The sequence below is a fragment of the Penaeus chinensis genome, chromosome 36, assembly GCF_019202785.1.
Source record: "Penaeus chinensis breed Huanghai No. 1 chromosome 36, ASM1920278v2, whole genome shotgun sequence".
In the NCBI taxonomy this organism is placed as follows: Eukaryota; Metazoa; Arthropoda; class Malacostraca; order Decapoda; family Penaeidae; genus Penaeus; species Penaeus chinensis.
Genome location: NC_061854.1, coordinates 21,766,374 through 21,781,286, shown reverse-complemented (window position 1 = coordinate 21,781,286; position 14,913 = coordinate 21,766,374). Strand labels below are relative to the sequence as shown.

The 14,913-nt window shown below is 36.5% G+C and overlaps 1 protein-coding gene across 1 annotated transcript; it reads right to left on the bottom strand.

Annotated features, from left to right (window-relative positions):
- Window positions 1-8,287: 8,287 nt before the first annotated feature.
- On the bottom strand, window positions 8,288-14,211 carry LOC125044777 (mitotic-spindle organizing protein 2-like). The gene is made up of 3 exons (XM_047641718.1): window positions 14,193-14,211; window positions 8,813-8,959; window positions 8,288-8,638 (listed from the first exon to the last, which is right to left on the bottom strand). Exons 2-3 carry the CDS (start codon window positions 8,926-8,928, stop codon window positions 8,494-8,496), a joined length of 261 nt encoding a protein of 86 aa, XP_047497674.1. The 5' UTR covers window positions 8,929-8,959; window positions 14,193-14,211; the 3' UTR covers window positions 8,288-8,493.
- Between the last annotated feature and the right edge of the window lie 702 nt (window positions 14,212-14,913).

Below are 14,913 nucleotides of genomic sequence, written 5' to 3'. Positions count from 1 at the left end.
GAGAGTCCCTGTCCGACTATGTCAACTTCCACCCCATCAATGTCATAATTGTTAGCATCTAGGCCAAACACTGCGACTCCACAGTCTGATGCCCTCTATGCCCAACCAGGTCATGATTGATCAAACTGCTCTTGCACACGTACGTGTGCCACTTGTGGTGCTCCCATAATGTGTTTTATAGGGACTGCCCTACCTACAAAGTGGCAATTCTCAGATTCAAATTTGGCCCCCCTTTATGTGTGACCTAACAGGAAGCAAATCAATGAGGTTCTCTCTTACTGCCTACTCCAATGCTGCCCTTCACTCTGCACATCCCCTTTCCTCCTAAGATGTGTCTAGCCCCCCACCTCCTTGTATCTATTCCTCCTCGAAGGCATTTAAAACTATTTAATCATGATCAAAATAACAAGCCTACACCTCATACGTCTTCCAATCTCTCTGTTCCATGCCTTCCACACTCAAAGTAATGGCCGACATCCATCTTCCTCCTATCATGTCCCCCCTACATTCCCTCCTCCTACTCCTTCCCAATACACCCCGTTCCCCTTGCTTCATCTGTATCGTCCCCCCTTCCTTCCCTATTATCATTTCCGCTTGACCCTTGGATGCAAATGTGACTCTTTGTCACAACAACTCCCTTCCCTGGATTCTCTCCCTCCTGACATTTCTCCTGAAACTGTGATCTAATCGCCCATAAACCCCCTTCCTCCTTTTGCTAATCCTTACCTTCCCTTACGGACATCCTTGCAGAATCCCACACTTCTTTCTTTGACATATTTGACCTAATCACCCTTGTTAATCCCTACCTTAGTCCATTTACTCACCCTCTCTACCCTCACCCCTCTTTGCCCTTTTAAATGTCATACTATCCTGAACTGCTATTCGACTTTTGGCGCGTATCACATTTAAACATCGACTATCTCTCTACAGCCCACTACTACATCTTTCTATAGTGCAATATGACCTTAAATGTCTAGCATATTTATTTTGCTTTGTAATCCTTAACCACTGACCAGTTTAAAATAGTGCACTGGAAGTGCTCATCCCTCTTTTTTATTTTTGTTTTCATTGCTTGTAAAAACTGAAAAAAAAATTGTGCTTCTTTCACTATTACAAAAATATACTACTTTGGAGAGATATAACATAAAATCTAGGTTAAAATACACACAAAAATCCTCTCTACGAGTTCTATGAAGAAAATAAGGTTAGTTCCATCTTTTTAGACAAAAAATTATGGTTTGAGGTAATTTGTACTCCCCCCTCATCCCATGCCCCTTACTGTCAGGAGAATTACGCCCAATGTTGGGGACCTCCCCTACCTTGGGCCTCAGCTCCTGGCTCAACCAGTTTTGCAGTCTTTTCCTCCTCCCCTTTCCTATCTTTCTCTTCTCCAGCCCTTTCTGTCCACTTCCTAAGATGGGAGAGCCACGTTGAAAGTATAAAAGGCTGGCTTTGAGTCAGTCCTGAACTGCCTCAGGGAGCTATATGCACGGTATTCCCGTTTAGTTATCTAGGCCTTACCCCTTATGGGGACCCTGAGGGGTGAGCCATTTCTCTTCTTCACATACTCCAGGTTTACCATGGCTAGTAATGATTTTGTACCTTTGTTAGGGGCATTGAGGCTTGCCCCTCTATTAACTATTCTGGTTCCCCGACCCCTGGCTCTCCTTTGATCACGATTCTGAACAAAGCTACTTCCCCCTCCTCAATACCTGCTGTTAATTACATTAATTCCAAAGTACTCACACAGGTCATTACCCAACCTCCAGAAAACATTCCTTCTTCTCTCCCAACAACCTCCACTTCATATCCTCATCCTCTACAATCTTCATTAACCTCTTCCGTGTTACTACTCTCATCCTTATTTTCCATTGCCCTGTAGTACTACCTTACTTAGCATCACTCCCGCTTTCTCTTGTCCTCATCTTTCAACTACTTCCACCTCTGCAAATCTTCTGAGCACTCTTTTTTAGTCCAGCTAAGTGGGATCGACTTTTGGTGATTCCCCCAACAGTCCCATACTCTGACAATACCCTACTCTACCAACAATGTCTCCAAAAACAAGTAGATAAGGTTTCCTTTCGCAGATCGACGTCCCTTACTATGACAATACCTTACTCTTCCTACAATGTCTCTCAAAAACAAGAAGACAAAGTTTACTTTCGCAGTCGTTCTGATTGTTCACAGTTACATCTGAGTCCCAAGTTCGTGCATTATCTACCCTGACTTACCTCACTTGCAAACCTATTCCTGCCTAGCTTCAATTCTCCCTTAATACTTGTACCAGAACGGTTTCCATCTCCTCAGCTGATTGCCCTGCCCACGACAAGGATTGGCCAGACTGTGATAAAGACCTGTTTGCCTACCATGTTGACTATGTTGCAGTAACAGTACATTGCTACATTATTCCCACAGGCCACTAAAAGTCCTACACCAATATTGCCAAAATTACCTTCTGCAGACATGCCCTGTCTAACCATATCAACCCCTCCCCCATCAGTGTCAGAAAAGTTGGCTTTTTATCCAACCCTGCTAATACTATCTCTCTACAGCCCACTGCCCTCTCTGTGCCCAACCTGGCCATGAACATTCAATCACGCACATGTGCCAATTCCGGTAGCTCCCATAATATATTTTATAGGACCTGCCCTACCTTCGAGTTTAAGTCTGAGGTAGCAGTCCACACGTTTAAACTTGGCTTCACTTTACGCGAAGCCAGGCAGGGAGCACGGTGATGAGGTTTTACTCTCGTTCCCTACTACAGTGCTGTCTTTCATTGTTTCTCCCCCTTCCCCAAAGGGTGTTTCTACATCTACCAAAAAAACTCTTCCTCTTACTCTTTATATTCTCTCTTGTACCGCTTCCCTCTCCCAGTCAAAATATTTTGCTATTCTAAATCCAGACACTCCAATCTCTACTTCCTCGGTTCCTATCCCTCTTCTTCTTCGCTCTACTCACAGCATCAGACAATCTAAATGTCCTCCCCCATCTTTTCCTACCACATCCTCTCCTACATTTTCCTCTTTCTTTGACTCCCTTTTGTCACGATACCTTTCCCTAGACCCCCCCCCCCCCCACCTGACCTTCTCCTTAAACTGCTCTTTGATCTAATAGTCCTTACCCCCCCCCCCTTTCCCTTTTTGCTAACCCCAGCCTTACTCCATGTATGGACATCCTTACATAATCCCACACTTTTTTCTTTGACAACTTTAAAGAATCTGTTCATAATGAGATGTTTACATATCCTTTAATTCCCTTTACATTATATAAAACCTGCCAGTTTAGGGAATATGGATAGATTCTATTTTTGAGTTTACAACAGTTTTACAAATCTAAAAGTTGCATACTAGAATAATGAAATTTCATTTCCTCAACAGTTCTCTTCTAAAATAATAAGATCCAAAAAATAAAGATGGACAAACATGTAATTCTAAATACATTTTTATTGTGGTACAAACACACACTCACAATTACATTCATTCTCATACTCATACTCATCACTCTCTTTCCCTCTTTTCTCCCTTCCTATCTACATTAATTCCCTATCCACTTTCACCCATTCACTTTCTCTCCTTCTGTCTGTCTGTCTAGCTGAATTGTAGACGCCATTAGCTTATTTATCTATTGTTGGATCATCTAAACTTTAAGGCCCAGACTACTGAATTTCACTCTAAACTTGCTCTGCTAAGTCTTTTGCTATATCTGTATCATCCCTAAAACAAATTTTGTGTTTCTGTTAAATTAAGTAGATACGATAAAATATTTGTCAATTCTGCATCAAATACGACAGCAGCATCAGCAGATCACTTGCTATGACTCGCCGGAGCGTCCTGCATATTTCTGGGATTCACATTTGGCTAAGCGGCCAGGGGACTTTAACGCATTCCGTGCAATATGAATCAATGATGGTCATGATACACGAGTTTATTCTGCGATATGACTTACTTTCTGTTTTATTAATGCATTTTCAGACTTTTGCTATATAGATATTAGTTTATAAATGTTCTAGTATTTAGTCACGAAATATATGATTATTTGATAATAATGAACACAAATTTAGTATAAAGACTTCTTGGGAAATATATATATACGTGATACATATAATTATTTTATTTTTTGTTTAAATTTCCCGTGATAACATTAAACATAATGAAAGCACAGCATACAGCCCAGATACAGCTCACTTATACCAACCCTCACCTCTTGGACCTGGTTACCATTAGCACTTATACTTTTCTCCATCTCCATTAGATGATTTTTTTCTGCCGCGTCGACATCTAAGGTCATTAGCGGCGTATTCAGAATGTAGAGATAGCGTGAGAGTTGCGGGCAAAGTCCCAGGTAAGGAGGTGCTGCATGGCATCAAAGGCAAAGCAGAAAAACGAAAAGGGTTAGGAATTAGTTAATGATTACGGCAAAGTTACAGGTTGAACAGTACTAGAGGGTAGTATGGTAGTGAAAAAGGCAGAGAGGGGGAGCTGATGCGCTATAGTGTAAGGTAAGGCTTGTTAGAATGGGAAGGAGTTAGGAAGTAGGGAGCCTTGATAAAGTATTACGGCGATAACGGCAAAAATGAGTTTAACGATTAGGATAAGTGGACAGAAGAAGAGGATAATGAAGAAAAGGAAAGGAGAAGAAAAGACCAGGCAAAATTATCATCAGTAATATCATTATTATTACTATTATCATTTTATTATTATTATCATTATCATTATCATTAACATTATTATTATTATTATTATTATTATTATTATTATTATTATTATTATTATTATTATTATTATTATTATTATTATTATTATTATTATTATTACTTTTATTATTACTATCATAATTATTATCACTATCATCATTATGGTTACTGGTTAATGGTTAGAAGAAATAAATGTGCTAGACATCAAAGGTCATATAGCACTATGGTAACATAATGTGGTGAAAAGGGTGCAAATGAGTTAATGATCAGGATGTGTTTGATGTCAAAGGTTGTAGAACGTTGTAGGATCAAATTTAAAGCAGGAAGGGGGGATAACAATGTATGAGGAAACTGCAAAAGGGCTATTATGAAACAATTAAAGGGTAATACGGTACGAAACGATTGTTGTGGCAGTAGGAGAGTCATCCTGAAAATGAAATACGGGATCAGGGGAAGAGGGTGAAATATCGGGAAGAATGTCAGGAGGGGAAGGATCCGGGGAAATGGTAGAGATTTGAGTATCTGGATTTAGACTGGAAAAGGAATCTGACTGGGGGAGAGAAGAAGTAGAGAATAGAGGAAAGAGATACTGTGGGAGATGCTGAGACTTCTTGAGAAGATGGGAGGGGAGCGGAGTGGCCGCACGTAGAGTGAGGCCTAGTTTGTATCTGAGAACTTCTACCTCAGATTCGAGCTTGTAGACAGGGCAGCTTCTATAACATACATTATGACAGCCACCTCAATTGGCACATGTGCGTGACTGAGCAGAGCAATTTCAACTGTCATGACCCGGTTGTTCACAAAGAGGGCAGTGGGCTGTGGAGCGAAAGTGCTTGGTCGGACAGGGCAGGACACTCCACCAATATAAACTTCATGGGGGAGGTCATGTCTACGGAAGCTAATCTTTGCAATATTGGTGTAGGACTTACGTTAGCTTCTGGTAGGAATAGTAAAGCACTTAACTGTCACTGCATCATAGTCAACTAGTCATGCGAACAAGTCGTTTTCTCAGTCTGACCAATCCTTATCATAGACAGGACAGTTCCGGTACAAGTATTAACAGAGGAGTGAGGTCAGTCAGGGTAGATAATGCACAAGCTTTGGACTCAAATGTAACTGTGACAAGGCGTGAAAGATCGGAATAGCAGCAAAAGGAAACTTTTGCAGCCGTTCAACTACTTGTTTTGGATATATTGTTGGAAGGGAAGGGTATTGGCAGAATATGTGGCTGTAGGGAGAATCACAAAAGAATTGATCCCACTTGACTGGGCCAAAAAGGGTGTTCAAAAGGTTTGCAGAGATGGAAGCAGTAGAAAGACGAAGGCGAGGGGAAGATGGGGTGGTATGGGGAGAGGTAGTATTGTTGGGAAGAGGACAATAAGGATAAAGAGTAGTAATAAGGGGGCGGGGGCAGACAATGAAGAAGCCCGTGCAGTGGAAGATGTTGTGAGAGAGGAATGGGTGTATTCTTGAGTAATGACCTGGATGAATGATTTGGAATGGATAGAGTTGAGAGCAAACACTGAAAGGGGTATTAGAATCAGTGGTTGGAGTCGTGGTTAAAGGACAGACAGGGGCCAGGAAACCAATGACATCAAATGTAAATAGGCTAGTTGATGAAGGGGCAAGCCTTAATGCCTTTAATAAGGGTAAAAACTCTTAATTACTGGCCATGGTGAGCCTGAAATAAGTGGGGAAAGGAAATGGTCTAGGTGATTAATCAAGGGAATACTGTGTACATGGCACCCGGAGGCCGTTCATGACTGGCACAGAGCCATCCTTTTAGCATGGCTCTCACACCTTAGGATGTGGACAGAAGAAGGGAATAGTAAAGAAAAAGAAAAGTAAGGTGGAGAAGAAAAGATCATGCAAAATTAGTTGAGACAAGGGCTGAGGTCCAAGGCAGGGCTGATCCCCTACATTGGGCCTGTCTCTGTCTCCTAAACCCCCCCACGATAACAACGAGCAAGGGATTGGGGGGTTATTACTATGGAACTTTCTATATAGCACGAATTTAATGATTTTCCTTCAAATCCCTATGAACTGATCCACTGAATAAGTATTATATAATGATAGCAAAGAATACATTTTGGCAAAATGAAAATGGGACTGGCCATCATCTTTACACGAACAAGGTCAAGAAGTAATGCACATAACTTGGAAAATGTAAAATGATCTACTTATCTCCCCCCTTTTCTTTATTTATGTGCTCTGTGGTGATCTTGTGTAAAAATATTTTTCTTTATTCATCAGTATAAAATAATGTAATCAAATATTTCTTTGAACAAAATACAGATACATCATTATAAGTAAGGGTAAAAAATTGCAAGAACAATCAATTAATAAATATTCTTTATTATGCAGGTATCCTTTATATGAAATAATGACAAAGAGTTTTAAAGCTTTTCATTTTATGTACTTCTCTGCTGGCGCAAAAATATCAGCTTTTATAACTATTATTTGACATGCTTAATACAATAAAAAATAATCAGTGTAATTATAAAATATATTTATCTATATGTATATATACATACATTATATATATATATATATATATATATATATATATATATATGACATATTATAAAACAATCTACTCTTACTTCACAAAAATGCAATATATACCTATTTGCAGTCAATTCAGTTTGATAATAAATGACAAAGCTGAAAAAATGAGTAAATACATCAATATTTTCCAATATCAATAATCTTTTGGTAATGTAATGCCCTCGTTATCCTCAGTTTCAGCCAACACACCTGTGTACTTTTTTATTAGCAGGCAGGAACTATTATTTAAATCTAATTTTAAAAAACCTTATACTCACTTCTCAAAAATAGTATTTGGTACATTATCTACATTTCAATACTTTTGTACTGATATACTGTGTTAATGTAGTTGGCACTTGCTTGTGAATGATAAAAAATTGTTTTATAGACAATACAAAAAAAAACTACTCATATACTACTACCATATAACAAAAGCTAATTGTTAATTATTATCAAGATGCTCATTAGCGTCTGTCAGAAAGAAATTTTTACCATTTGCTCCAAGAGCTAATCACAAAACTTTTCACATTTCCCTGGCAATACACTAACTTGCCTTTAAAATACATCCAAAGTTTTTATTTTTTTCATCTAAGAAAGAAAATGTTTAAATAATGATGACAATTGTTTTTTCTTTTATCTACTGGTACATTAAGGTATATCTGAGATTGAATAATTGAACCATTAATCGAGGAGAGGAGAGAGGAGAGGAGAGGAGATGAGATAAAACGAGAGGAGAGAAGAGAAAAGAGAGGAGAAGAGAGGAGAGGAGAGGAGAGGAGAAGAGAAGAGAAGAGAAGAGAAGAGAAGAGAAGAGAAGAGAAGAGAAGAGAAGAGAAGAGAAGAGAAGAGAAGAGAAGAGAAGAGAAGAGAAGAGAAGAGAAGAGAAGAGAAGAGAAGAGAAGAGAAGAGAGAGAGAGAGGAGAGGAGAGGAGAAGAGAGAGAGAGAGAGAAGAGAAGAGAAGAGAAGAGAAGAGAAGAGAAGAGAAGAGAAGAGAAGAGAAGAGAAGAGAAGAGAAGAGAAGAGAAGAGAAGAGAAGAGAAGAGAAGAGAAGAGAAGAGAAGAGAGGAGAGGAGAGGAGAGGAGAGGAGAGGAGAGGAGAGAAGAGAAGAGAAGAGGAAAGGAGAAAGCAGAGGAAATTAATTAAAAAAAAAAAAACTATATTAACTAAAGCTTTTCAACCTTTTGGTAACTAGTAAGATCATTTACAAAATCCACAACAACCAGATATTATCCCTGAAGATCAGCAGTTTGTTTATCTCATGTTTCCATTTATGAATTCCTCTGGAAGGAAGTTATCGTTGATGTTGCTCCTGTTGAGAATCCTTCCACTCTGCTCCTTTAGTACACTGAGGAGAGCATGTGGAGGAACTTTCTCGTTGAGGAGGTCCATGATGCTCCTTTGCGGGTAACAAGGAAGAGGTCATATGTAGGTTATTACAAATATGCCTTTTCAACATTGATATTTGAAAATTTTTATCATCTATATAAAAAAATAGATACAGAAAAAAAGAAAAAAATGGAATGAATATTTCTTCTAAAATGCTGGAGAACCAAGAGACTTCTCCACTCACTTGAAAAGTGTTGGATGCATCACAATACCAGCTGCTTGAACTAAGTCATACAACTTTCTCTGGTCCGAAGTCAAGTTGTTTTTGGTTACCAGGATATACTGGTGGATTTCACTCATCTTTAAACAGAGCAGGAAGCAAAAACAGAACCTGAAAAAAAATATATATACATATAAAATATACTTAGTCTTATATAATTAAACCTATTATATGTACAGCCATTATTCATTATCTTTGGTTAAATATTTATAAGATATCCACAGTGGTTTTCAAAATGACTTTGGCAATGATCCATTCAAATTTAGTTAATCTGTGATCTGTGATCGAAGGCCTACAATCTGCAGTCCAACCTGACAGTGGTGCAATATCAACCAGTCACCATTTTGGCAAACCACCAATAAAACTTTGCCACATACAATCTGGAATGAAATAGCTTGTAGAACTCCTTGAAAATTAACTGTCAACTAAGGAACCTGTTCAAGCTCTATCTTGCCAGAATATACATCACTGATTTTGTTTAGTCTATGTCAGAGCACATAGCCCAGAGGACATGGTAGTCACTTGACATTGTAACACTGTTGGGTTGGACTTGCAGCCTGTTATCTTTTAAGTGTATTCTTTAACTTGAATAATGTCACCAAGCTTCTCCTACTGTAAAAGCATGTAAATAAAGAAACAAATAAATAGGTTACAAATACTTATTATTAACATGTATCATGATAATTGCTATCAACATCACAGATACAAATTCTAATTCATCAGTAATTGAGTCACTACCAGCTTTAATACTAATAATGGCATTGCCAATCAAAATGTTTTTCCTAATTTCTGAGTATTGTAAAATAAAATATATGTCTTCATTAAAACTCTGCTTTTTAAAAAATATATAAATTGATTGTCAACCTTTTCATATACACTTGTCTCGCCCCACTGGAAGAATCCTTAGAAAACAAATAAAATTTTTTATAAAAAAAGAGTAAAGGCAACTAAAAAAAAATAAGCAGTCCCTACAACATGACAGAAAGACAAGATGCCAACATAAATGACACAATTATAAGGATGAATAACAGTAAACAAGTGCGGAACAATCTGCTTTTGACAGGCAACTGTTTCATATAACCTGTAGAGCCTATAAAATAAAAAAAATAAAAAGTGTTAGAAACTGGGAAAAATCCACTTTCACTGCATAATCAAACACCAAATATAGCAGTACATAAAACAATCCACTCCATTTTTTTCAAGTCTTAAAATAAAAATTATTCATTCAAAGATGCCATCTTTATAAAAAATAATATATAATGTAATGTTTTTGTTGGGTCTAAATATCCTTATTGTCTACTATTTGCAAAAAATGCTACTCATTGTTTGTAAAATAAAAGGGTAATGGTTAATGAATCACCCACAGTGGCTTTGAGGATAGTACTTATTTCTTGTTATTGTGTCATATCCAAATCCATTTGACAACTGAGGTGTTTTGTGGTGGATGAGCTGAGGGGCATTATTACTTTACACTATGCAAACTGGAAATAAAAAAGTTAATATTCGCAGCAGCTCCAACTTTCATCCTTCACATCAATCAATAAAAATATGTTTTTTCTTTTACCTGATGTGCACTTATTTGAAAAGAAGCCATATATCAGAAGAAAAAAAATATATATGTTTAATTAGTCTATAGATAATAATCAATTAAAACCATTCTTGAACTGGAAGGCAAATCATATACAAGGAAAGTTTCATATCAACTATTGTTCTGGGCTTAATAAAGTTTACTATTCTCAGCAGTCTGGAGTCAGTTCTCATACAACAAAAATGGTATGATACATTTACATTGGTAATACACCCAGGGGGGTTACTGTCAAATAAGGAACCAGTTCAAGGTCTATCCAATGAAAATGTATATGAAGGATGTTTGTTGGTCTTTTCACAATATCCCCACTAGCTGTGCAAGCAACCACAATCACCATGTACAATATATGCCATACAGGTGAATACATTACTAGACTACCATATGTCTTAATTTTAGGTTAGACACAGTTCAACAGTATTTTATATGATTTATACCCCCTACCCTAAAACTGTTAGTTGAGGAGGAGGGTACTTCTTTACAGTCTCGAACTCCATGTCACAATTATTTTTTTCCAACAATAAGTTGCAGGGACTGGTTGACACATGCCCATCAGGCAGTATCTAAAGCAGTGGTTCCCAACCTTTTTCAGCTTGTTACCCAATTTAGCATGCCACATTAAGCATGTTACCCCTTTCACAAAATGTTGTCAACATTTATATATACTTTTTGGTTACCACACACTTAGCTATATATTTTTTCTTTTCTAATACTGTATATTAGTTTTTGATATTTATTGTTATTTGGTTTAGCTTTGTTACTTACTTATAATAGGTTTACTTTACAACTTAAAATACTAAGACTAAGTTAACATTAATCCTAATACCAATGCTTACTTGATTTTCAGAATTCTTAACATTTTTCTGTCACCCCTCCATTACCCCCGAAAAATTGCTAAATTACCCCCAGAGGGTAATTTACCCCCAGGTTGGGAACCAATGATCTAAAGGAAGGGTTTATGGGGAGCTCTACCCCCAACATCCCTACAAATATTGTCTTCAGCTCAGTAAGTACAAGATAGAGCTGAAACTCATGAGCATCAAGCAGACTTAGGCTATGAGCAGCACTTTCTGCACTATTTTCTCTTACTTGTGGCATTACTATTCATGTCTGCAGATGACTTCAACATTTTGTCCGCAACAAGAATATTATCTTCAACTTGCCCTAGTCAAATGTGTCAATACTGCAAAGATTAACTAAAGGTCTGCACTAAAAATGAACATTGGCTTTGGTTAAATCAATGGATTTCATGCAAATAAAAATCATATTTCTTAAGAATACAATCACACCTATATCCATAATGACAGTTCTACAAGTTTATCTCCCCTGATAAAGGTACTCTGTGTTTTGCCTTAGCAACAAAGGCACAGCGGTCAGTGGCAGATGCATAAAAGTCTTGTAAATATTTACCAATAATATCTAAAGAAAAAAATTAAATTAAATCAAAAGTATATATTAGTACCATGATTTCTAGCAACTGGATTTAAATTTTATTTGTGAATTTCTAGAATAGTTACACATCTTAAAACCCATTCATTTTGGTTATCATTGAACCCCTAGCCATGTCAAATACCCATATGCAGTTATACAAGTCAGGAAAATTGACAAATAAGCAGAATACATCAGTCAAAAAACTCTCCTAATTTGCACAAGAAACTGGGACCAAGCAAGAGATGTTTACCTTGCAATACCACCATCTCATCTTGAGTTGTGAGATCACTTACTTTATTGATGCATAATTCAAACCCGTCCGACTCTAGCTTGCACACATCATACATGATACCAAATTTAACAATTTTAAAATGCAGACCAATTCCAAAAATTTACCAGTTTATTACATATTTTTCTTGTTCTATAACCTATTCTTGAATGAAATGTTCAGTCAATCCATTTTAATTCATGAACGTGTATTTTTATTAAAACCTACTGACAGACATACAATAAAAGATATAGTTTCAGTTTCACATTGCATATGGAACAAAGTAAACTTTGCCTGTAATAGACAGAATAAAAATATTTAGTGCACTTGGCATATCCTTTGTAAATTCATAATAAAAAGGTGTGCAACATGTAAGTAATATTTACTGGTATACATTTACATAATGACCACACAAACATGGGGAAAATCTAATAACAATGTCATACAATGAGGGAAATAACTACACTCATTTACAGCCTAATCAAATAATCTGTACAAGCAAAAAATAATGTAGGAAATGACGAAAATACATAGAGAGCTGCGTACAGACTAAGTCCTCAGCCACTGATTTTATTCGATGCCCATATAGATTATTTCATGTATAAGTGTGCATAGTTATTTTCCCTCTCTTTATGACATTGTCATTTGATATTCCCCAATGTTATTATGGTCATTATGCAGGAAATAAGTAAAAGTAATCATAACTTTACAAAGTTACCACAACAAATGCCACGGGGAAAGTAAGTCCATGGCAATAAGGTGGGGGTCGAGGGCAGAGACCCTATTGGGAAATACAGCAAAGCCCCGGGTTATGAAGGTTTTTGTCCATATACTTGTGTTTGTGTATTTCCCAGGAATGGCTGAGTAATGGGCACTTAATCTCAGAGGATGTAGTCTCTTTGTAAACATTACCAATACCTTCATTTATATCATTTGTGATGGAAAATAACAAGAGATTCACATACATTGCAGTGTGGATATCTGATACAACGAATAATAACTGCTAAATTGGAATGTAGTGTGGAACTAAAAAGTCACCCTTAGAAGCAACTGCAACGGAAAACTACAGCCTATTCACGCACACTCCGACAAGAAGAATTGGAACAAATATGAATTACAAAGTTGGATGGCAACATAAAACATTAGCATCTGATTTAATATGACTTAGTAGAATAAAAATGAAACAGTAAAAAATTTAAGGAAAATCACAAAATCAAATTAAGACAATATGTAGCATAAGGTAGTGGCAGAGTTGGGTAATAAAACCTACATGAAATGATAGATTCATACAAACCAAGACAAAGTCCTTCTATGGCTATACATGTGCAAATGCTTACCAAGGGTGCTATACGTAAAAGCAAAGAGAAGATCCCCCAAATTTGGCTAAGTAGCTCATCTTGTTTACATTACGAGGGTGAATTCTAGACGCATATACTATTGTGGGGGTCCAGGGGGCATAGCCCCCTAGCTAGGCACATATACTACCACGGGGGTCCAGGGGGCAGAGCCCTCTGGCTAGGTAATATATACCACAGTGTTAGGTTAGGTTGGATGTTGGGTTACGACATTTTGTTTAATAACCACTTGGGTCCTGTTTTACCCCATAATTTCTCTGATATACTTCATGCCCTCCCCTGCTATCGGGACTCAAATCAAGATTGTCGAAGGAGATGGTGATCATATCTCCTGAACAATTCATTGCACAATGAACAAAGCCTAAAATCGTTGAAAGCAGTGGATTTCATGCAGAAAAATATCAAAATTGTTTCGAAAGTAACCCACAACCCTACCCTTTTCTACATATTGTCCCAAATTAAAAGAATAAAAACGAAACGGTAAAAATTAGGAAGAAAATTATAAATCCAAATCTAAAGCTCTATTTCGTGACGACTAGATATTGACCTTTATATCACAAATATTACATTTTCCTGCCGTGTAAGTCCTTCTGTTAACAAGTACAGTAATTACTATTCCTAAGGTGCCTGTTCTCGAGAAAGTAATGTCACTCCGAAAGTGGAATAATTGAAAAATAACTCTGCGAAACTAAGTTCGAGTCTAACCTCAACAACAAGGAGTGATTCGCGGGGTTAAAATATAAATTTTGTAAACAATAGGATGGAGTTGCATGCTTTTTATATATTAGATCGTTCCCTGACTTATTAGTTATTTTTAGCAGTGAGTCTGATTATATTCAATTTATATAGTTTGGTTCATAAGTATTCTTTGATGTTGGAAATGGCAATGTACCAGCACCCACTTTGTTTTCTTTCAAATTCCAAGTTGGAAAATACGTCGCTTTTATGTGATTTTCGTTTCAGGATTACAATTATCCGTTCCAGTGTTACATGTTCATCAGAAATGCCCAATTATGATAGAGATGTAAATATCAAAGTGTACGATTTCGAATTATTGCTATTATTAATGGTACTGAAAAAAATCATAATGATAATTATCATGATGATAATGATCATGATAATAATAATCATAATAATAATAATAATAATACAAATAATAATAATAATAACAACAACAATAATAACAACAATAATAATAGCAACAACAACAACAATAATAATTATAATAACAATATTAATGATGATGATAATAACAGATGATAACAGTAATTAATTATAATTATAATATGAATAATGAAAATCATAATAATAATAATAAAAATGATAATAGTAATAACAATAATAAGAATTACAGGATGAAAATGAGGATAATGGTGATAGTAGAAACAAAAATGATAATAATAATAACAATAACAATAGTAATAAT

Coding starts and splice junctions, on each gene's coding strand:
- LOC125044777 (XM_047641718.1), bottom strand. CDS start 8,928: ATGAGTGAAATCCACCAGTATATCCTGGTAACCAAAAACAACTTGACT. Junction 8,639..8,812: donor ATGCATCCAACACTTTTCAA/GTGAGTGGAGAA, acceptor TTACCCGCAAAG/GAGCATCATGGACCTCCTCA.